Genomic DNA, 23,270 nt, shown 5'->3' with positions numbered 1-23,270 from the left:
ACCACCTTGTCAGGATGAATGGACAGGAAAGGAGGTTGGACAGAAAGAGCCTGGAGCTCACTCACCCTCCTGGCAGAGGTGATGGCAACCAGGAAAGCCGTCTTTAAAGTCAGGAGACGGAGAGGACAAGAATGAAGGGGCTCAAAGGGAGCACACATCAGAAAGGTTAGAACCAGGTTCAAATCCCACTGGGGCATCACAAACGGAACAGGTGGAAACATGTGAGTGATGCCCTTCAAGAATCGAGTTACAATCGGGGATTTGAACAAAGAAGGCTGATCAGGAAGCCTCAAAAAGGCTGAAAGGGCAGAAAGGTAGCCTTTGATAGTGCCCAGAGCAGAGCCCTGCTGGGCAAGAGAAAGAAGAAACAGAAGAACCTCCGAAAGAGGGGCAGAAAGGGGATCCACAGCCTTTGCTGTGCACCATGCCACAAACTTGTTCCACCGACAGGCGTATACCGATTTCGTGGAGGGACGCCTGGCTGCCAGAATTACATTACAGACTTCAGGAGGCAAGTCAAATGGCCTCAACTGCCGCCGCTCAATCTCCAAGCATGGAGGTGGAGACTGGACAGGTTCGGGTGGAGGACCGTCCCCTGCTGCTGCGACAGAAGGTCCTTCTGAAGGGGCAGGCGGATCGAGGGACCGACTGACATGCTGAGTAGCTCGGGATACCAGTACCTTCGAGCCCAGTCTGGAGCCACAAGGATAACCTGGGCCCGGTCGCGCCTGATCTTCTTCAGCACTCTGGGCAGAAGTGGTATAGGCGGAAAGGCGTATAACAGACCGCAACTCCACTCGCGCCGAAAGGCGTCGCAGTGCGAGTGCCGTCTTGGAAACTCCAACGCGCAGAACTGATGACATTGCGCGTTCTCTTCTGTGGCGAATAGATCTAACCAAGGCTCTCCCCATTGCAGAAAGATGCCTTGCGCCACGTCCGAGTTCAGACGCCATTCGTGATCCATCGAGCACCGACGGCTGAGTTCGTCCGCCCTGGCGTTCAGAGAACCTGCCAGGTGTTGAACCGTCAGAGTCACGCCCTGACGTTCCAGCCATTGCCAGAGGCGCAGAGCCTCCTGGCAAAGGGTCCACGACCCCACTCCGCCCTGTTTGTTGCAGTACCACATGGCGGTGGTGTTGTCGGTGAACACCTGCACTACACTCCCGTTGACAAAGGGGAGGAATGCCTTCAGTGCCAGACGAATCGCCCGCAGCTCCAACAGGTTGATATGGAGCCGGGACTCCGCCGGAGACCAGATGCCTCTGATCTCTGCCTCTCCCAAGTGGCCACCCCAGCCCTGGAGGGACGCGTCCGTCACGACAACGTGCTCCGGTTGGGGAAGGGAGAGGGATCTGCCTCTGACCCAATCGCGGTCCGTAAGCCACCACTGCAGTTGTCTCGCAGTGCCCTCCGAGATCAAGACGTGGTCGGACAAGTTGCCCTGATGCTGGGCCCACTGAAACTTCAGGTCCCACTGCAGAGCCCGCATCCGCCACCGGGCGTGATGCACCAGAAGGATGCAGGAAGCCATCAGTCCCAGCAGCCGCAGCGTCAACCTGACCGAAACCCGGGATAGCGGCTGAAAGATGGGAATCAAAGCCTGAATATCCCGGACCCGCCGTTCCGGAGGATAAACCCGAAACTGCGCCGAGTCCAGAACCGCTCCGATGAAAAGGAGCTTTTGAGAGGGACACAGGTGTGATTTCGGCACATTGATGGAGAACCCCAGGTCGTGCAAGAGGTCTGCCGTCATCTGAAGGTGGTGGACGACTGTCTGGGGCGAGCCCGCCTTCAACAACCAGTCGTCTAGGTAGGGGAAGACTGAAACCCCCAACCTGCGCAGATGGGCTGCGACCACCGCCATCACCTTTGTGAACACCCGTGGGGCGCTGGTAAGGCCGAAGGGAAGCACGATAAACTGAAAGTGCTCCTGGCCTACCGTGAACCGCAGGTAACGCCGGTGGGCCGGCAGGACGGGGATGTGAAAATAGGCATCCTGCAAGTCCAACGCTACCATCCAGTCTTGTGGGTCTAGAGCAGCCAAGACCTGAGCTAACGTCAACATCTTGAACTTCTCCTTCTGGAGGAAGCCGTTGACGTTCCTTAGATCCAAGATAGGACGTAGGCCCCCCTTGTCCTTCTTGGGTACCAGAAAGTAGTGGGAATAACAACCACGCCCTACTTCTGGCCCAGGAACGCGCTCGATGGCCCCCTTGGCCAAGAGGGCCGTAACTTCCTCCTGCAGAAGTGTCAAGTGGTCCCCCGACAGACGGTGGTTCTGCGGTGGCATGGCTGGAGGAGAGGTCTCGAAGGGGAGGGAGTAGCCCCTTCGGACGATTTGCAGCACCCACCTGTCCGAAGTGATCGTGCGCCAGCGAGCGTGGTGATGGCGAACCCTGCCACCCACTGGCGTCACATGGGGCCGAAAGCACGGACTAGGAGGATTTTGAGGCAGATGCTGCGGGGGGAGGTGTGGTCTGACCCCGCCGTTGTCCCCGACCGCCACCACGGCGGTTTCCACGGCCGCCACCGCGTTGAAAGGATTGTTGCGGCGCATGGCTGGCAGCACGTGTGGGGGCGCCCCTTCCTTGGCCACGAAAGGGACGAAACGAACCCGGTTGCTGACGCTGGGTCGAGAGACCCAAGGACTTGGACGTGACCCTGGAGTCCTTGAAGCGTTCCAGCGCGTGGTCCGCCTTGTCACCGAACAGGTGACAGCCATCGAACGGCATGTCCATCAATGTATTCTGGACATCTGCCGAAAAGTTGGCGGATCTCAGCCAGGCGTGGCGACGAATCGCCACCGTCGTTGACATAGCTCTGCCCAGCGAGTCGGTCGTATCAAGACCACACCGTATCGAATATTTCGCTGCATCTCGGCCCTCAGCCACAGCCTGACCGAGTTTTGCCCGCACCTCCATGGGGCATTCTGGCAGCAGTTCCGCGACCGTATCCCACACAGAGTGGGTGTAACGGCCCAAGAGGCAAGCGGTGTTGCAAGACCGCAGGCCCAAACTAATGGACGAGAAGACCTTTTTGCCAAACTGGTCATACCTCTTGGATTCCCGGTCGGGCGGGGCCGACGGGAATGCGGACTGGGAGGTCGAGGCCTGGATCACCAGACTCTCAGGAGTGGGGTGGGTAGACAGGAACTTGTGGTCGTCCGGACAAGGACGGTGGCGCCTGGCCACGTTCCGATCAACAGGCGCACCTGAAGCGGGCCTGGACCACGTGCCCAACAGAACGTCTGACAAGGCTTCATTAAACGGCAGCAGTGGCTCCTGTAGGAATGACTGCGGTTTGAAGACCTCAGTGAGGATGTTAGGCCTCACGGCCGCGACGGGGAGCTCAAGGTGTAAGGCCTTGGCAGCCCTCATCAGCACCACAGAATATGCAGCTCCCTCCACCGATGCCACGGAAGGAGGAGAGATCAAACCAGGGTTAGGAGAGTCGTCCAGACCACTGGCATCCCCCAAATCACCTGTCCAGTCCGGGTCATACTGGCACTCGCGTGACAGAGGGTCCTCGGACCCCTCCCAACCTTCACCGAACTCTTCATCTTCTCCGTATTCGGAGTCAACGATGTAGACCGGCTCCTCGGGGATTATGGGCCCCACCGGCGCCGAGCCCAGCGTCGAGCGACGCCGGTCCGACTCCGCGTCCGGCGTCGGTGAAGGTAAGGGGACGGCGCCGCCCGGAGCCGGCGCCGGAGCCCCAGTGCCGCCCGAAGCCGGCACCGAGGAACCGGCGTCGCGCGGAGGCGGCGCTGGGGGCAACCCTGATGGAATCGGCGCCGGATTGGATGGACGTCCATCCGGCGTCGACCCCGAAGGCCCTAGCGGCGCCGGGATCGGCCGGAGCATCCGACGGCGTCGAGGTAGGGTCAGCTGAACCGCTAGGGCCCCCGGACGGGTTCACTGGGCCCGCAGGCGCCGTGGAACCCGCCGGAGAAGATAGGGCCCTCATGGCCATGAGGAACGCCTCTATCTCCTCAGGCGTCGCACCGTGCCCAGGGACCCGAGGGTATGGGGCAGGCCGCGCCGGCGACTCTCGCGGAGCCGCGGGGTTGGGGTCACCCGAACCCCCGGCCGCATCGCGCGAGCGTCGGGGGGAGTCGGGGGTACGATGACGACGCCCCGACTTCTTGTGCTTCTTACCTGATGAGCCTGACGAGTGGTGTCGTCTTCCGGAACGCTCGGCGCGGCTCCGCGACCGCCCCCTCGAACGCTCTCTCGACCTCCGGCCGGACCGGGACCACTCCCGGTCCCGACGTGGGGCCGACACCCGGAGCTCCAGTAGCTTGCGGGACCGCTCCCGTCTAGCCTTATTGGTGAGGGCCCGGCAGTCGACGCAGGAGTCCACGTCGTGGTCGGGGCCCAGACACCGGAGACAGAGGCGGTGATGGTCTGTGACCGACATCGTGCGCTCACAGTCATCACAGTGCTTGAACCCAGGCATCCTAACAGGCACAAAGTGATAATAACAATTCGAAAAACTTGGTCAAAGACCGGAGTACTGCTCTTCAGATCTGCGTCCACTGGTGCGGAAAAAAGAAGAACTGACGTCAGCGCGCGGAGGCGGCGTCTATATACTCCAGCGACGTCATCACGGCGCACGACGCCGACGACGGACGCGGAGCCGCAGGGGACGCCTGCAGACGACGCCTACCGACGCGCAGGGGTACTGCTACGCAAAAGTTTCCGGATCCAGACTGACGCCTGGGGATATTCTAAGGTAAGGAATCTAACACTAACGTGTTTCTTTCAGATAAACGAGTTACTTACACCTTTGGTAACTATGTATCTGGTAGAGACTATTCTAGCCGCAGATTCCTTAACGTAGAATTATCCCCAGGCGTGAGACTGGATCCGGAAAACTTTTTGCCACAGCATCCTTGATTGCCGGGGGGACAGGACCACGCAACTCCGCCCAGGCGTTGTCCGCGTGCGTGACGTCAGCGAGATCACATAAGTCCCACCCCGGCGCGCCTACGTCAGTTTTCTTCGGAGACCTTTTCTGCAAAACAACGCGGAGCCAGCAGGCAAAACTGTGAGAGTATAGGTACAGTGTGCGAAAGAGCAGAAAAAGTGTCAAAAGGAATGATGAGGAACAAAACCATAAAGAGCAGTGCCAGGCACTGCAGTACCCAAAGACAGGGAAAGAAATAAAGAACAGAGCCCAGCCCTGAGCAGCAACCTTGCCAGTATGGAGATAGCCCTCCTTGGAGACAAAGAACATATGTAAAAAATGTCATAACATGTAGCAGGACTATAACCACAAACAATGAAGGGGAACCAGTCAAGGACAAACCAGGAACGGCAAAACTCCAAGACAGCCCCATCACAGAGTGTGACAACCCTCATAAGGAACAAAGGGCAGAGGCACAGCCAAAATACCCCAACCTAGAGGATAGCAGAGGGCCCAGCACCCTAGTAATAAAGGGGAAGGAGGGGAGAGGTGGGTGGGGGGAGGCGGTGTGGAAGGTAGGCCCCAACCTGGAGCTACCAGAGCATAAGGGTACCGATGTTCCTATAAACCTATCCTCCAGTATGCCAAAAGGAAAGGATAGGGAAAAGATAAACAGGACGAACATCCCGTCAGAAAGAAGGGAATAATGTACTCATAGAAGACGCAGCCGCCCACAGGGAGCCGAGTGCATAAGACCAAGCCAACAGTCCTCGCACAACGGGGAGGAAGGGCGGGCCATAAAGGAATCTGCTGCCAGAATCGTCTATACCAGATACATCATTACCGAAGGTAAGTAACTCGTACATCTGATAGAGACTACTAGCCGCAGATTCCTTAACGTAGAATAGATGCCCTAGCCATACACAGAGGGGAGGAGGGTCTGCAAAAGGAGCCCACCTGCCTGGACATAACAGAGTCCCACAGGAGATGGTTCAAGCGGAAAGGGCGAAGAGCCCTGTCCCCCCAGGCACAGCCCAAAAAGAAGTGGAACCAGTCAGAGCCAAGACGCCAGGCCGCAGATAGCTGGCCAGACCTGGCGAAGAGCGCAGTGACCACGGAGAAGAACACCCCGGGGCACAACTCAAGCCATTCCAATAAGAGGATTGCATCCGCAACATACCGTAACGCAACGGAGAGTAGAGGCCCGAAGGTGACCACAGCTGCCCAGCACATGACAGAGCTATATAACACCTACCACTGCCCCACATAGGGCATGTTAAGTCCCACGACATGGGAACCTCTTAGGAAAAAACTTCAGCAGCAGAGGACAACAGAAATACTCGAGGAAAAACCAGCAGAAGGCTTGTAAAGCAGCCAAAGAGAAAAAGTACAGAAGGCCTAGTCTCAGTAGAACCCAAAGCAAAAATACACAGTCAAGAAGGACCGGCCAGCAGCCAACAGAACCACAGTCCCAACAAGGAGGACTCGAATGCACAGGAACCACACAGACAACACAACTGGGGCGACCCACCCCAACGTAAGGAGGAGGAGGAGGAGGAGGAGGAGGAGGAGGCGGCGGCCGTAGTCCCGCCAGAATTTCTGAATGGCCGAGTCCGCAGGTGCGTGAAACAAAAGAACGTCATCGAAAGGATGGTCCACCAGCTGTTTCTAAACTTTCTCCGGGATCACACTGTCCCAATGGCAACGCAACCGAAGAAGCCATGGCACGACCCAGCACCTCCGAGATGTCCAGAACGGAGCGGAGAATAAAAGCTGCTATATCCCGGCCATCCAACACATGGTGCCTCAAATCAAAACAATTTAGAAAAGGGGGTGGTAATGAACAGAGTGTCTGAATTAAGCAGACCACTCTTACCCAGTCCAAAGATCAGGGCTTGATCCATCACCGTTATTTATCTCACTGCCCCATCCGAGCTCAGAACCTGGCTATATGCAAATCAGTCTGTCCCTGGCCCAGTGCATCATGGGAACAGGGCAGACTAAACTACCCAGCCACAAATCAACACAGGCACGCTCCAGAGAAGCGGTAGACAAAAGGGATTCCGCCGAGTCCCACAAGCGAGAAGTGGCCCTAGCCAAAACACACAGTGTGTTAAGGGCCCGCAGAGCCGCACTGGTTAAGGTGAATATATTGCGCCTCCATGAGTCCAGCCAGCAGGCCTCCTGTGACAGAGGAGACGACAGCGGTGACAGAGAGGGAAAGGCATTCTGCAAAAGAGGGCCTCTGGTAGAGGGGTGGAGGGAAAGACACACCGGATCACGCGGCGCCGGATTGTGGCAGTGCAGAAGATGTTGGGTCACCGGGTCACCCGTAGCGGGACTGCCCCAAGTCCCCAAAAGAGAAGAATCGAGCGAACCTTCGAAGGGAAGCAGCAGCTCCCTACTACCAGAGCCCTGATGGAGAACCTCCAGAAGACAAACCCCTGGGAAATGGACAGCTGGATCACCCATGAGCAAAATTCACACAGCTGTGGAAACAGCGCGAGCCAAGGCTGCATCCACCTCCGTAGGGCCCGATGGAGGGGAAAGCAGCTCCTCGGTAGGCGGCGGCTGCAAGCTAAGGCGGCCATCTCCCAAGCCAACTGGAGGAAGGGGCAGGTTCGGAAACAGGGAAGAGGGACCGAGGAGTGGGGGACCTGCGGCTCTTCTGGCGAAGACCGCGGAGACGGCGAGGAGACGGCCTTAGACGTCGGGGAAAAAGCCACACTGCGTCAGCCCGTCTCCTGCAAGGATGACACCAGCAAGCGTCGAACCTCTGGAGAAATGCCCGAGGATGAGTAAACGGCTCGACGCCAGAATGGCGCCGTAGAGTCTGCAATCTGAGGCAGGACATAGTCGTCTGACGCCAGGGAGACACCGGAACGACTGCCGCCACAGCGCTCGGCCAAGGAGACCAAGGCAGGGCCCGAGCCGGGGCGGTGAGGGAACAGCGACAGAAAGGCAGCGACCTGACCTCTGTCGGTGCAGCCGCCTGCGTGAAGGGGCGAGAGGGACCTGGGGAAGGACGAGGGGTCCCCCGCCAACCTCTGCCTGTGACCGGACAAGAAGGGCCCTCCACCTCGGATGAGGCCACCGCCTGTCCCGAGGACCGAGTGGGACTTGGGGATGCGACCAGGGTCCCGACGACCTGCCGCAACACCACAGGGACTCCGGCAGGGGTATGCGGTGAAGCAGAGGCACTGTGGTCCAAAGGAGGGACCCCCACAGGGCCGCACCCAAACGGCAACACATCCTCCGAACCTGGATCCTAACCATTCAGCGCCAGAGCCGCCAGCGACGCCGTGGTGGGCCCCACAGAATGCAAGGGATCCGCTGACATCCCAGGAGGGGAAGGTGGAAGAGGAGGAGAAGCCAGCGAGGCCTGCAAAGCCCCAGCATATGTCTCCATCTGGGCTCTAGTCGCCCCCATGCCGGGAAACAGCAGATAGGGGGACGACACGCGGGGCCACACAACCCGCAGAGTGCCCACGCCCCCAACAGACTGGGAACCGGCCCTCGGGGACAAACTGCGACACTTACCAAAAGGTGAACTATGCTCTTACGGCCTGGGAGAAGGACAATGTAGAAGAGGGAGGCAGCGGTTTCGAGTACCTTCCGTAGGAGCCGGGTGAGGTAACGACGTCGACTTGGACATGAAGGCTGAGAGAAGTTTCATCCAGCGCTCCCACCGGGCCTTCTGTTTCATCTGCTGGCATGCCTCACAATCAATGGAGTCGTGGTGTTCCCCCAAACACCACATGCAGATGGGGTGAGGATCCGTCGTAAACATAAGGCGTCCACAAAACGAGCACGTCTTAAAGCCCGAAGGCATTCGCACACTGTTCCCATACACATGCAATAGCGAAAGGGAAATGCCTGAACAGGCCCAGAGCACGATCCGGATCTGCGTTGCACGTGGAAATGGAAAAAACTGATGTAGGTGCGCCAGGGTGGGACTTATGTGACCTCTCTGACGTCACGTACGTGGACAACGCCTGGGCGGAGTCGCATGGTGCCGTCCTCCCGGCGCGCAGAAATGCTGTGGCAAAAAGTTTTCCCGATCCAGTCTCACGCCTGGGGATAATTCTATGTTAAAGAATCTGCGGCTAGTAGTCTCTATCGGATATAAAATACTAAATTTATTGTGCATGATGGAATGAAAGGACTCAGTATAACAATGTAGCTTTTTTTTTTTTTTTAAAGAGTCTGGGCCATCAAACGCCTACATTGACAGAACATGAACAGAGTCCCAATTTGTGTTGCTGTTGGAAACAGCACTGCCATCTGGCTCAAGTGGTTATGCATTGAAAAATCTCTACTAAACAGAAGCCTGTGAAAAGAAAAATTCATACCTGAAACATTAAGAATTGTTAAAAATTAAAAGAACTGCATTGATCTGAACCAGGAGAATCATATAGAAAGCATTTACAACTGAAAACACTGAATTGGAAGAGGTATTTATGCTCTCAGAAAAAACATCAGTTTATTCCTTGTCCTACATTGTCACCACACGTTGCTTTCCCGTAGGAGAACACATCTTCTAACCTGGCTACTGCTTTCACTGAAAGCCAGCGAGGCAGATCAACCACCTGTAAAAGGTCTTGAGTTTTACCTTTCACCGGATACATGAGCAATGATATCAGCAGTCAGTTTGTACTGCCAAAGCAAGGCTAGGTATTCCATTGCAGGCCATGTCTGAACCCTGCTGGATAGAAGGATTAAAGATTCTGTGTCTGTCCGGATGTCAACAGCATCGTCACCAGGTACTACTTCCGAATGACAACTCAGAACACCAGTCTCCTTCAGTTTGGAACAGATCAGATCCACAGAGCTCTTTATTTCATCTGCATAAAACAAAGAAAAAAACGGCCTGAAACAACCATATTCTAGCACTGTGACAGTAAATAAGTTTGGTCTGTAGAGTCAACTATCCAAAAAATAACTAAGTGACTAAACCCATTTTTTTTACCTCAAATCTGTTACATAGGAAAATGTATACATGCAAATTAACAAACGTATAACTTAGATTATCAATGGGCCAAGGATAATAGTAACCTGATTTTTTTGCACATGCAGTACAGCAACATGCTGAATCTCAAGAATCTAGACAATAGTGGACTCATATTGAGTCGTTTTGCTTGGAAAGTGAGGAGAAGAATGTGTTAATCAAATTTAAGAAGCAACATTGTTGATAAAGGATACACAAAGTCTCATGCTAATGGCAACTGCTTACATTTCTTTGCATGAAAGAAGGCTCTACAATTAGCACAGCCACTTTTGTTGGTGGCATGACACGCATAAGGGATGGCAAGGGTAGAGGATTAGTCTCCAATTCTGCTTGGTGTCCAATTTAGAAGCCCAAGTTTTATCGACTGGCTGCATGGGACTGATAAAGGCTCCGAGTCTTATATAATGCCTCGCCCTAGGGAGCAGTGGCAGAACTAAAGATTCCAGGCAAATCAAAAGTGCAGCACAGAATCCTAACTGGAAATAGCACAAAGCTGATTCCTCTGTGAGAAGTTGGCCCGATATGCAACGTTCGCTATTCTAGCGACCGCTATGTATCGTTCCAACGACCCTTATGGTGTTTGGTTGTAAGTCAACCTATAGACCAGCTATCCTAGTAGCGTGGATACGAGCGGTCTAAGGCTAAAGACTCGAGAGGGCGTGTTAAGCCAGCTGTTTACCACACATGTACCCCTTGAACACCAAGTGAAAGGACACCACACAAGTGTTATGAAAATAAACAGGATATTTATTAAGAATCACAACAGCCCTGTACTCTTTATGAGGACAGGGTACTTAGCACAAACCAAATCTCTTTAGCAAATACTTCAAGTGCACAATTACAAACAAGTGTCCGAGGACACGGAAAGGTTAAGGTCTCGGGCGGACCCGATAAGGCAAGTCGGAAGCGAGGGACTCAGGACCCTAGAGTAAGGAGGCTATGCAGGCACCGAAATGCCGAGTTACCTAGCCACGAGGGCTGCGGCTGCACAAGTCTTACAGGCGTCGGGGTCTTCGCTGACGAGCCAGGAGCCGGAAGGAAAAGGAGTTGCTGGCCGGCGACCAGTGCTGAATAGTTCGTAGAGATCCAAGCCTGGATCGGAGATTGATGAAACCTGAAAGCAGAGGGGACCAAGTTCGTACTACTAGCCAGTAGTCAGAGGGTACCAGGAAGGCACCGGTTGGCCGTCACCTCGACTAGGTGAGTGGGCGACGCTAGGCTCTGCAGTCTCACGGACCAGGAGGCGTTGTCGGCGACCACGGTGGAGGTGCGAGCCTGTCCCACGAAGGATGATGCTGACGGCGTCGCTGAGCCCAGGATGGGCAACAAGCCTTGGCAGATCTCAGGGCCACGTGGTGGGCCTAAGATGGCGTCTTGAGTGGACCAGGAGGGTCCGGGGTGCTTCTCGCAAAGATGGAAGCAAGGGCCAGTCTGGAGCAACCAGACCAGCAGTGATGATTCTCGGATATCGTCACAGAAGGGCACAAGCCAGCGGCGAGTGACCAGACAACGTGCTGAGCAGCGAGCAGAAGGGCCCCACGCAGATCGTGGAGATGCTGGGAGACTGCACTTCGGTGCTAGAGCGGCTCAGGGTCGGGGCTTCTCGGACCCCAGAGCACTCACCAGAGAGTTACCTCGATGGTCGTGCTGGTTTTTAAGAGCGTGCAGGTTCTGATGATGGCCGGTCCCTCGAGGTCTCGTCGCACCCACAGATCACAGCTGAGCTGATGACGTGGGTAGAGGTCAGAGGTGCCAGGGAAGCCGGTTCTCGTCGAGCTGGGCCGTCGGATCCTTGAGGAAGGACTTGCAGCAAACCGCAGAGTTCTTAGATGGTGCCCGCTGATGCAGGGTGACTACTCCTTAGCCACAAGGGAGAAATCTTGAGAAGAGTCTTGAGTGTCCTTTCGTAGAAAGTAGTTCTTGATTCAAAGATGATCTAATTTGGAAGGGTCCCCGCTCCGGTCTTTATCCTAAAGAAAGGGGTGGGTACATGACTAGGTCCTGCCCTAAGGGTGGGACCAGGAAGGGGGGTAGTTACGCCCCTCTCCCCTGCCGGACTTTCCCCAGGCCAGGGCTGTCGCCCCTGGAACTGGTTCTAACCGGCAGATGCGTAGTGAGCACCGGGGTGCCACTCCGCAGTCACCTTCTCGCCAAAGCCCTACCTACCCAGAATACACAAACCCTGTCTGGGACGGTGCGAACAGCGCCCTCGACAGGAAACCCTTTGTCCAAGTGCTCCTCGCTGGAAGGACTCCCAGCAGCAGGAGGTCAGACTCGTGTCTGTGGTGGCAGCATCCATTTTGTGGAGCTGAGGCTTCAGTTAACTTTAACCGGGGTTCACAGTTACGTACATGTCGTGTCCCTCTAGAAGGGTGGGATGCTAACCTCATCGCCAGAGTTGGTGAGAGGACAGCACCCCGATTCGTATGACACCTTACTCGACATGCCTTGATAACGCGACACCGGAGTTACCGATATGGTACGCGTTATCATGGAACAGCTATTGGGTCTTGATTCCGCAAGCTGCAACCGGGCTCGGCTCGGGCCTGAACCTAGCTCACACGAGCCCACGCACTCTGCCTTCAGGATTGTTAAGGCCTGCCATAGGAGTGACTGATAGGAACTCGGGTGTCCATTGTATAGTTAGATATAGAGCTACTATACCTAAAACAAAGTGTGATTACACGACTTCGCCCCAGCTGTCATGCAGCCAGTTGTGTCAAATTTAGGCGGCCAGCCAGGGGTGGCATAATACATGCTTCAGCCCCTGGCGGCCCTGGGTACACCTATGCCCTGCGTTACGGGGTCTGATAAGGTGGCCCAGTACCAATTGGTAAATGCACCTTAATACTGTTTAAGGCCATGACTCTTGCCCATAAGGCCTTACATGGCAATGGTGCCAAATATCTTCAGAGAAGGCTGGACTTCTATCGACCTGCACGATCCCTCAGGTCAGAAGCCTTGGCTTTGGCGCGGGTACCACGTATTAAAAAGGCTCGGCTAGGCGGACGATCTTTTAGTTTCCTCGCCCCCCAGCTATGGAACTCGCTACCGCTGTCCCTACGAAACACCTCAAACCTGCTTGTTTTCAGGAAAGACCTGAAGACCTGGTTGTTTGCTGGATAATTTCTTTCTTTTTAAGCCCCTTTCTGTTACTGTTATGTTTCTTGCTCTCCTCTGTGATTGGAGCTCAAAGCGCCGGGACACTCCCTTGGAGTAGCCGTTGCGCTATAAAAGTCCCATTTTAACATAACATAACATTTTAACATAACATAACACCTAGGGTACATATCGTAATTTAGAAAGAGAACAGCCAGGCTGTGGGTCTGATTAGCAGGCCCACAGCCAGAGAAAGTCGTAAACCAGTGAAACAAAAGCAAAAAATCTGGGTGATCATAGGATTGCAGACCCTACTCTCCTACATCCTCTGCTAACTCCATGTTTATTCCGAAACAGAGGAGATGGGAACACTAAGAGCCAGTACTGTAAATAATGCTACAGTGATGGTACAGCAGGAGAGCATGAGTGTGTGTTGGATTGCATTATATGACAAACAACTGTTGCCAGTCTTAAAAAGAAGAGTATAGAGCACACCCTGAATCATTTATCATGGCAATAAATGCCACAACACAGATAGAAAAAAGCAGGAAGAGAAGGTTTATTTAGCAAAGGCACCACAGAGACATGCTTCCAGCATTGAGGGGGACAACCTGCCTCAAGGGAACGGTTGAAGAGGTCAAAGCATAGGCAAGATCAAGGACAATGGGATTAATGGCCTAAAAGGCATGCAGTGGTGACGGACCGCAGTGCAAGGCTGGTGGAAGAAAACATTTTCCCCCATGGTATCCAGTCTTCTGGATTACCTATCAAGTGGGGTGGTAGGGAAAGTGCCAGGATTTACAAGGGCTGTAGAGGCTTGGACCACCAGCTCTCTGGGGTAGGGTGTAAATTGAGGAAGCAATTGTCCTCTTCACAGGAACCCCTGTGGTGGGCTTGACCAAGTACCAAGCAGGACGTCTTTAAGGGCTTCATTAAACGGGAGAAGTTGCTCTGAGAAGGATACTCCCAGCAGAAGCACCTCCATCAAGACATTCGTCTCAACTGCCAATGCGGGAAGGCTAAGGTCCAGGACCTTAGCCGCCCTTCTCACCACCAATGCAAAGAACGCTCCCTCCTCCATAATCACAATAGTGGGAGAAAGCAAGCCAGTATCTGGAGAAGTGTCCTGTCCACTGGCACCTACTAAGTCTTCACATCAGTCCATTTGGCGACCTAACAGCTGGTATTCCTCAGGATAAATCATCCACTCCCAATCCTTCCCGAGTCCTCGCCTATGGGTATAGTGCTAAGGATCGCGTCTGGAAGGCATGGTTCCAGCCGAAGTCGGACAGCCATCCAGCTACATGTCAGTCAGGGTTCAGAATGGGAGCGTCAACAGAAGTTCTGGTGTAGGGGAATGTCGAGGTGGTACGACCGGTGCCGGTACAGATCCCTCTGTGGATCTTAAGGGCCTGACTGGCACTGCAGCTGCCGGTGTGGAACAAGTAGGGGCCCCTCCCGTACCCACAGGGCCTGAAGTGCGCCAGCGGGAAAGGGCCACTCAAATATTAGGTGCATGACCTCATAAAACTCTCGGAGTTGAGGGAGTTGCTCCGGCTACCGGAAACACAAGATTTTGGGCTCTGTGACCAATCTCAGGACCTTACTCTCGCCCAGGATGGAGACCTTTGCGGCAAACTGGTCATATTCAGACTAAGGGTGGCAGACAAACTGCCTCTGAGTTTTGCAGGTAAAAAGATAGATAGCCCTGAACTAACAATCAGATGCCATCAACCACATCTTACCCTACTGCCTCAATAGAGTCTTAATTGCTGTTAAATAACCATTTAGAAATGAGGAGCACCTTCATTCAGCTAATAGGTTGTTGAGAACAACCAGGAACAAACGTGAGGCAGGCTAGAACATCAACATGGCAAGTCATTACAATTTTACAAGCCAAGCTAATAGCTTCTATTTATTATCCAAGATTGTAAAATGTTTCCTCCACCGCCCTCCAAGGAAGCGTCCATGCTATATAAATCCCCACTGAGAGTAAGATAACATATAAACATAACATCAATGTTCAAAGCAATCCTAGTTGATTGGTTAGTTAATTCTGATTCGTAGAGACACTCCATATCACAATAAGAATATCCTTGTGCCATCAGAAAACAGTTAAACTCTCACAAATGTCTGTTTTAACACTGCATGCTAGACCAGGTTTACAAGAGCCTGCTTATACTTTTTTCGTGATAGTAAAATTCATTCAAATAATTGATACCATGAACACTTCTGTTAATACCCAAATTAAACAACTTGCATTCTGAAGTATGGATAGTATCATTCTCACATCAGCCTTAATCAATTACCTGTGTTGACATCTTGCAAGTAATTAGCAGTGAGCGTCATGCCCCAGGCACGCAACAGACCCTCCTTCACATCCCACCCTGAGGCCATTGCTTGTAGGCGGTAGATATCTCGGTGCCATCCATGCTCTCCCATTTCAGGCCTCACATCAACAATCTGCAAGGCTTGACCAAGAACCTTCAACTGGTCAACAACCGCCACCACTGAGTCTTCCTATAATACAAAAACACACAATGCATAACTCTGCTCAACACAGTACAGTTATTCTTGACAGCATAAAAACATTCAGCATTATGGTACACATTTGTTGTGTTCGAGCCTCCAACAAACAATGCTTCTTACAGGCAGTCTGAAATAATGGGTAATTTGGTGATCTGTAAGGAAGAGACTTCAGCTACCTAGGTCAGTCCTAAGGTCCCACTTCCATGAATATGATGCGCTCCACTTTTAATAGACCAACAGTGTAAAGAATGAAAAGCTGCAGGACTTATGAGCAAAGGCTAAGTACAGTAAGTCTGACAGACGGTAAAAGAGGTAGGTGAGCGAGACCAATGTGGTTAACAGACATCCCAAATGTTTATCAACTTGAAGATGTCTTTCTGCTCAGCTAGCTGTCTTGTACCCTCCTAAAACCAAATCTACTCATCATTCAGAGTAGTTTAAATTCTCAAAAAAGATATTGTTACCAATAAAACGGGCAGAATGTTAAAAATGTGAATACATTTAAAGTTTACTTATGTATTATGGGTTGCGACCGTGATATCATAAAATAAAATTTCCTAACTTTGGATGGTCTGAAGTCAATATCAAAGAATTGTATAATACTTTTTTTAGTAGAAACGGATAAAACCACACATCTGGCAAGAACACGATTACTAAAAAATTCAATGTGTTATTGTCTTGAAAATATTTGCAGTCACATAAATCAGCATATTCCATGATAAGGCAAGAATTAAAAAATATATGCTGCAACTAACGGACCTTGTATGGAAGAGGTCGTCCCAGCATCTTCTGCAGCCTCTTGAGAGCCACAGAAGCTCCTGAAGGACTTGATAAGCAGCTCTGAATGTGCAAAGAAATTGTTTTAATCTCTTGGGAAATCCTGAAAGCATTAAAAAAATAGAAAATGCAGGTTATAATACAAATGCTTATTTGAAAGATTTTATGACTAATCTTTATGCAAGTTACTTAGCACCATGTCAATACAAAACAAAAAAAGACAAATACATACAATCATTATTCCTTCTAGTTACACTACTAAGTGCTCATCATTAAAAAAAATACTGAAAATAGTTTACCTGAACAGGGCAATTGTTTTTCACCAACTGTTAAAGACTATCCACTTCAACTTGAAACAGGAGTACTGCCACCAAAGCACAGATTCACTGCCTCTTTATTTGTATATATTCCATGCCATAAACAATCCTTGTGGAACCAATTTTTTCTCTCATGTAATAGGAGTTTATATCCATATACGTGACCTAGGGATTTTATCCTGTGCTGATAGAGCCAGCATCTTTACTTGTGAGTTACATCATTGAGACTCAAAATCAGAGTACGATTCGAAGTATATGAGGATTGTTTTTCTACTTTAAATCCTTACTGTAAAGATGATCATATATATATATATATATATATTCACTGAAAAAACCATAGGTTATAGACCATATATAGTTAGGGATTAGCATTTACAAAACCTTATTTTACTCACACAAAACCATTGAAATTCGCATATATAGTTAGTTGCAATGACTATATATCGCGCACCCGCAATCCACTGCTGATGATGTCACATATTACATCATTCATGACATGGTCAGTGACATCACTGATGACATCACTGATGACAACTCAAATGACATCACAGACAACATCACTGATGACATCAATCAAGTGACAATACGATCAACCTCTTCAGACTCTAATATAACCTTAGATACACTCAGAGTAAACAGACACTCACAGATGGTCACTCATCCATGGAGTTACTCACACACCTAGTCAGTCATGCAAAGAATCAATCACACCTCCATTTCCTCAACTATACAGTTATACACACCTTACTTATTCAAACATATTCTAACACATATTTACTCTCTTATACAATCACTGATACAAGTTTTCAATGATCCATGCAGCCACTCACACATTCACTAGCTCTTATACACAGTAATTTATATATGTGAACTCTCACATGTACTGTGTTTTACATATGTACTTACTTTGACATGTAGCACTGAGATATCCATTCACTCACCAATACACTCATACACACAGTCAACCACCCATACAGCTGTTTCCACATGCAGTTTTGAACCCATACATCTAGTGAATCAACTGTTCACACATGTATGCACAGAGTCACACACCTCCCAGCCACCCCCAGACACACACTCACTCTCCCATACAAATACTTAGGCAACCAATAAATAACCCATATAGTTACTCATATAGCTACTGATCAACACATGCAGCAGTTTATAGAACAACAGATATAATGATGCACAAGTTAAGACAGTTTAGTCACTAACCCATGCACTCAGTGAGACACATTTAATCACTCTCTCATACAGTCAGTCATGCACCTACTAAATCCTTCATCCAGACACTTATACATCCACTCATCCTTCAATATGTAAGACATATTTTAACTTTACAGAAACATACAGTCATTGGATGATGTCATCAGTGATGTCACTGACCATGTCATGAATGATGTAATATGTGACATCATCAGCAGTGGATTGCGGGTGCGCGATATATAGTTATTGCAACTAACTATATATGCAAATTTCAATGGTTTTGTGTGAGTAAAATAAGGTTTTTGTAAATGCTAATCCCTAACTATATATGGTCTATAACCTATGGTTTTTTCAGTGAATTTTCAAGGTTTTGTAAATGCTAATTCCTAACTATATATTGCCTATAACCTATGTTTTTTTCAGTGAATATATATATATATATATATATATATATATATATATAAATTTATATTTAATAATCAAAAATTGTTCGAGTCTTTAATCATTTTTATATGTAATTCATAAACTAGTACCAAATTGATTATAATGTAAAGTCAGACTTATAGTATACTGTGCAACTTTTTTATGTTACACAATAATTTTGCTCATAGTAACTTCCTTTCTCCAACTATATTATCTCCAATGTGTATTTAACACTCTTTATCATCTCCTGCCTCCATATTGTTTCTACTTTCCTGACACACTATGGTATGAATTCCATATTCCACAATAACTTCTGAAACAACATGCAAGATATCTACAAAGGAGACGGTGTATATTAATTTTTTGACTCTGCATTGGTACCTACATATTGCAACTTAAATAAAAAAAAACTTTAAAAAAAACAACAAAACGAACAATCAATAAACATACAATATTTAAAAAGTCTATCATTCTTGTTTCCTCATAGTACGCTCCCCGGACCGCTTTCCGGTGCCGCGTACCGGGCGCACCCCACGCAAAAAAAACTATTTTTTTTCACATCAAACCTAGGGGGTCAGGGAGGATCTACTATTCCCCCTTATGGTCATTTCCCCCTTTGTTTTGGCCTCCTCTTGACTCTCGATCCTACCGAGAGACAAGATGGCGGCCGCTCCGGACTGTTTAGAATGTTGACAGACACCGGAGAGCCAATCAGCTTCGCTTCGCGAAGTTCCGTTATGCGTCAGGTACGCGAACCGGAGCGCTACCCGGAGCGCTGTCACAGATATATATATAACCCCCCCAAATTTTCAGGGGCTGCTCAGAAACAAAATGTTCCATTTTCCTGAAAATTTCAGCCAATTCCGTCCACAAATGGCTAGTTATTAGACATAGAATTATATGTATATATATATATATATATATATATATATATATATATATATATTTTATTGTTGTTGTAAAAACTTACTTTCGGCCTATGAGGCCATAAAACTGCATAATTTAGCATCCCCATGTATACCTACACTATATACAATAATTACAAATTCATAATATATACATATTTTAATAATAAATACAACAGAAGACAAAAAAAAGAACCAGTATCAACGTTAAAAATACACAGTGGCTATGGAGAATCAGGAGTCCTTATATAATCCTCCCTTTTAAAGATTTTGATAACAATCTTCTTATAATTAGCCACATAGCATTTAAAAAACGAGATACCTCAAAAATAATTACAGGTTCGGTATCATAGAACAAGTTACTTACCTTCGGTAACGATATATCTGTAAGAAACAGTAGTTAGTATTAGATTCCTTACCTTAGAATATCCCCAGACGTCAGTCTGGATCCGGAAACTTTTGCGTAGCAGTACCCCTGCGCGTCGGTAGGCGTCGTCTGCAGGCGTCCCCTGAAGCTCCGCGTCCGTTGTCGGCGTCGTGCGCCGTGATGACGTCGCTGGAGTATATAGACGCCGCCTCCGCGCGCTGACGTCAGTTCTTAGCACACAGCTTTTCCGCGCCAGAACACGCAGAGCCATGTGAGAACCAACACTGGTGCCATTTGAAACTAGGGCCCTGAAAGGGATGTCCTTAACCCTAGGTATCAGTTCGCAGACCGGGGAGGATGGGTGGGGCGGTAAGGAATCTAATACTAACTACTGTTTCTTACAGATATATCGTTACCGAAGGTAAGTAACTTGTTCATCTGAAAGAAACAGGTTAGTATTAGATTCCTTACCTTAGAATAGATACCCCAGCAATACCAACCCCGTTGGTGGGTCTGCGAACCAATACAATCCTACACCAGAAAGTCCAGGAGGACAGAACGGCCAAAGAAGCCATCCCTCCGGACTTGACTGTCCAGGCAGTAGTGCCTCGCAAAGGTGTGCAGCGAGGCCCACGTAGCCGCCTGGCAAATGTCCTGCAAGGGGACACCCCGGCCCAGGGCAGTAGTAGCCGCCGTGGCCCGAGTGGAATGGGCCCGTAGCCCAACAGGAGGCTCCTTCCGAGCCAAAGAGTAGCACGCTTTGATGCACAGAACGACCCACCGAGAGATGGTCCGTTTATGTACCGCCCATCCCTTCTTCGCACCCACGTAGCCAACAAACAGTTGGTCATCCACCCGGAACTGGCGTGTGCGATCCATATAAAATGAAAGCGCACGTTTTGGGTCCAGACGATGGAGCCGCTCTTCATTCTTTGAAGGATGCGGATGCGGGAAGAAGGAAGGGAGGGTGATGGACTGCCCGATGTGAAAAGCAGAGACAACTTTGGGCAGGAAAGAAGGTCTAGTTCTCAAAACCACCTTGTCAGGATGAATGGACAGGAAAGGAGGTTTGACAGAAAGAGCCTGGAGCTCACTCACTCTCCTGGCAGAGGTGATGGCAACCAGGAAAGCCGTCTTTAAAGTCAGAAGACGGAGAGGACAGGAATGAAGGGGCTCAAAGGGAGCACACATCAAGAAGGTTAGAACCAGGTTCAAGTCCCATTGAGGCATCACAAACGGAACAGGTGGATACATGTGAGTGATGCCCTTCAAGAATCTTGTTACAATGGGGGACTTGAACAAAGAAGGTTGATCAGGCAGCCTCAGAAAGGCCGAAAGGGCAGAAAGGTAGCCCTTGATAGTGCCCAGAGCAGAGCCCTGCTGGGCAAGAGAAAGAAGGAAGAGAAGAACCTCAGAAAGAGGGGCAGAGAGAGGATCCACAGCCTTTGCTGTGCACCATGCCACAAACTTGTTCCACCGACAGGCGTATACCGACTTCGTGGAGGAACGCCTGGCTGCCAGAATCACATCACAGACTTCGGGAGGCAAGTCAAATGGCCTCAACTGTCGCCGCTCAATCTCCACGCATGGAGGTGGAGACTGGACAGGTTCGGGTGGAGGACCGTCCCCTGCTGCTGCGACAGAAGGTCCTCCTGAAGGGGCAGGCGGATCGGGGGACCGACTGACATGCTGAGTAGCTCTGGATACCAGTACCTTCGAGCCCAGTCCGGAGCCACAAGGATGACTTGGGCCCAGTCGCGCCTGATCTTCTTCAGCACTCTGGGCAGAAGTGGTATAGGCGGAAAGGCGTATAACAGACTGAAACTCCTCTCGCGCCGAAAGGCGTCGCCGTGCGAGTGCCGTCTTGGAAACTCCAACGCGCAGAACTGATGATATTGCGCGTTCTCTTCTGTGGCGAATAGATCTAACCAAGGCTCTCCCCATTGCAGAAAGAGGCCTCGCGCCACGTCCGAGTTCAGACGCCATTCGTGATCCATCGAGCACCGACGGCTGAGTTCGTCCGCCCTGGCGTTCAGAGAACCTGCCAGGTGTTGAACCGTCAGTCACGCCCTGACGTTCCAGCCATTGCCAGAGGCGCAGAGCCTCCTGGCAAAGGGTCCACGACCCCACCCCGCCCTGCTTGTTGCAGTACCACATGGCGGTGGTGTTGTCCGTGAACACCTGCACTACACTCCCGTTGACAAAGGGGAGGAATGCTTTCAGTGCCAAACGAATCGCCCGGAGCTCCAACAGGTTTATATGGAGCCGGGACTCCGCCGGAGACCAGATGCCTCTGATCTCTGCCTCTCCCAAGTGGCCTTCCCAGCCCTGGAGGGACGCGTCCGTCACAACAACGTGCTCCGGTTGGGGAAGGGAGAGGGATCTGCCTCTGGCCCAATCGCCGTCCGTAAGCCACCACTGCAGTTGTCTCGCAGTGCCCTCCGAGATCAAGACATGGTCGGACAAGTTGCCCTGATGCTGGGCCCACTGAAACTTCAGGCCCCACTGCAGAGCCCGCATCCGCCACCGGGCGTGATACACCAGAAGGATGCAGGAAGCCATCAGCCCCAGCAGCCGCAGCGTCAACCTGACCGAAACCCGGGATAACGGCTGAAAGATGCGAATCAAAGCCTGTATATCCTGGACTCGCCGTTCCGGAGGATAGACCCGAAACTGCGCCGAGTCGAGAACCGCTCCGATGAAAAGGAGCTTTTGAGAGGGACACAGGTGTGATTTCGGCACATTGATGGAGAACCCCAGCTCGTGCAGGAGGTCTGCCGCCATCTGAAGGTGGTGGACGACTGTCTGGGGCGAGCCCGCCTTCAACAACCAGTCATCTAGATAGGGGAAGACTGAAACCCCCAATCTGCGCAGATGGGCTGCGACCACCGCCATCACCTTGGTGAACACCCGTGGGGCGCTGGTAAGGCCGAAGGGGAGCACGATAAACTGAAAGTGCTCATGGCCTACCGTGAACCGCAGGTAACGCCGGTGGGCCGGCAGGACGGGGATGTGAAAATACGCATCCTGCAAGTCCAACGCTACCATCCAGTCTTGCGGGTCTAGAGCAGCCAAGACCTGAGCCAAAGTCAACATCTTGAACTTCTCCTTCCGGAGGAAGCCGTTGACGTTCCGTATATCCAAGATAGGACGTAGGCCCCCCTTGTCCTTCTTGGGTACCAGAAAGTAGTGGGAATAGCAACCACGCCCTACTTCTGGCCCAGGAACGTGCTCGATGGCCCACTTGGCCAAGAGGGCCGTAACTTCCTCCTGCAGAAGTGTCAAGTGGTCCCCCGACACACGGTGGTTCTGCGGTGGCATGGCTGGAGGAGTGGTCTCAAAGGGGAGGGAGTAGCCCCTTCGGACAAGCTGCAGCACCCACCTGTCCGATGTTATTGTGCGCCAGTGGGAGAGGTGATGGCGAACCCTGCCCCCCACTGGCGTCACATGGGCCTGAAAGCACGGACTAGGAGGATTTAGTGGCAGATGCTGCGGGGGGAGGTGTGGTCTGACCCCGCCGCTGTCCCCGACCGCCACCACGGCGGTTTCCACAGCCGCTACCGCGTTGATAAGTCTGTTGCGGCGCGTGGCTGGCAGCACGTGTGGGACCGCCCCTTCCTTGGCCACGAAAGGAGCGAAACGAACCCGTTTGCTGGCGCTGGGTCGAGAGACCCAAGGACTTGGCCGTGACCCTGGAGTCCTTGAAGTGCTCTAGCGCATGGTCCGCTTTG

At 51.2% G+C, this 23,270-nt stretch overlaps 1 protein-coding gene across 1 annotated transcript in view; it reads right to left on the bottom strand.

Moving 5' to 3' along the window:
- MDN1 (midasin AAA ATPase 1) overlaps window positions 1-23,270 on the bottom strand; it is a 2,142,100-nt gene that overhangs the window by 886,231 nt on the left and 1,232,599 nt on the right. The window contains exons 55-57 of the mRNA XM_086926648.1: window positions 16,304-16,424; window positions 15,325-15,535; window positions 9,521-9,752 (exon numbers count right to left, since the gene is read on the bottom strand). Coding sequence (XP_086782774.1) covers window positions 9,521-9,752; window positions 15,325-15,535; window positions 16,304-16,424 — 564 coding nt within the window. The remainder of the gene's footprint in view (window positions 1-9,520; window positions 9,753-15,324; window positions 15,536-16,303; window positions 16,425-23,270) is intronic.

The sequence above is a fragment of the Lissotriton vulgaris genome, chromosome 6 (assembly GCF_964263255.1).
Source record: "Lissotriton vulgaris chromosome 6, aLisVul1.2, whole genome shotgun sequence".
NCBI classification, from domain to species: Eukaryota; Metazoa; Chordata; class Amphibia; order Caudata; family Salamandridae; genus Lissotriton; species Lissotriton vulgaris.
Note: the sequence above shows the minus strand (reverse complement) of the source record. Positions and strands in the feature narration are given on the sequence as shown.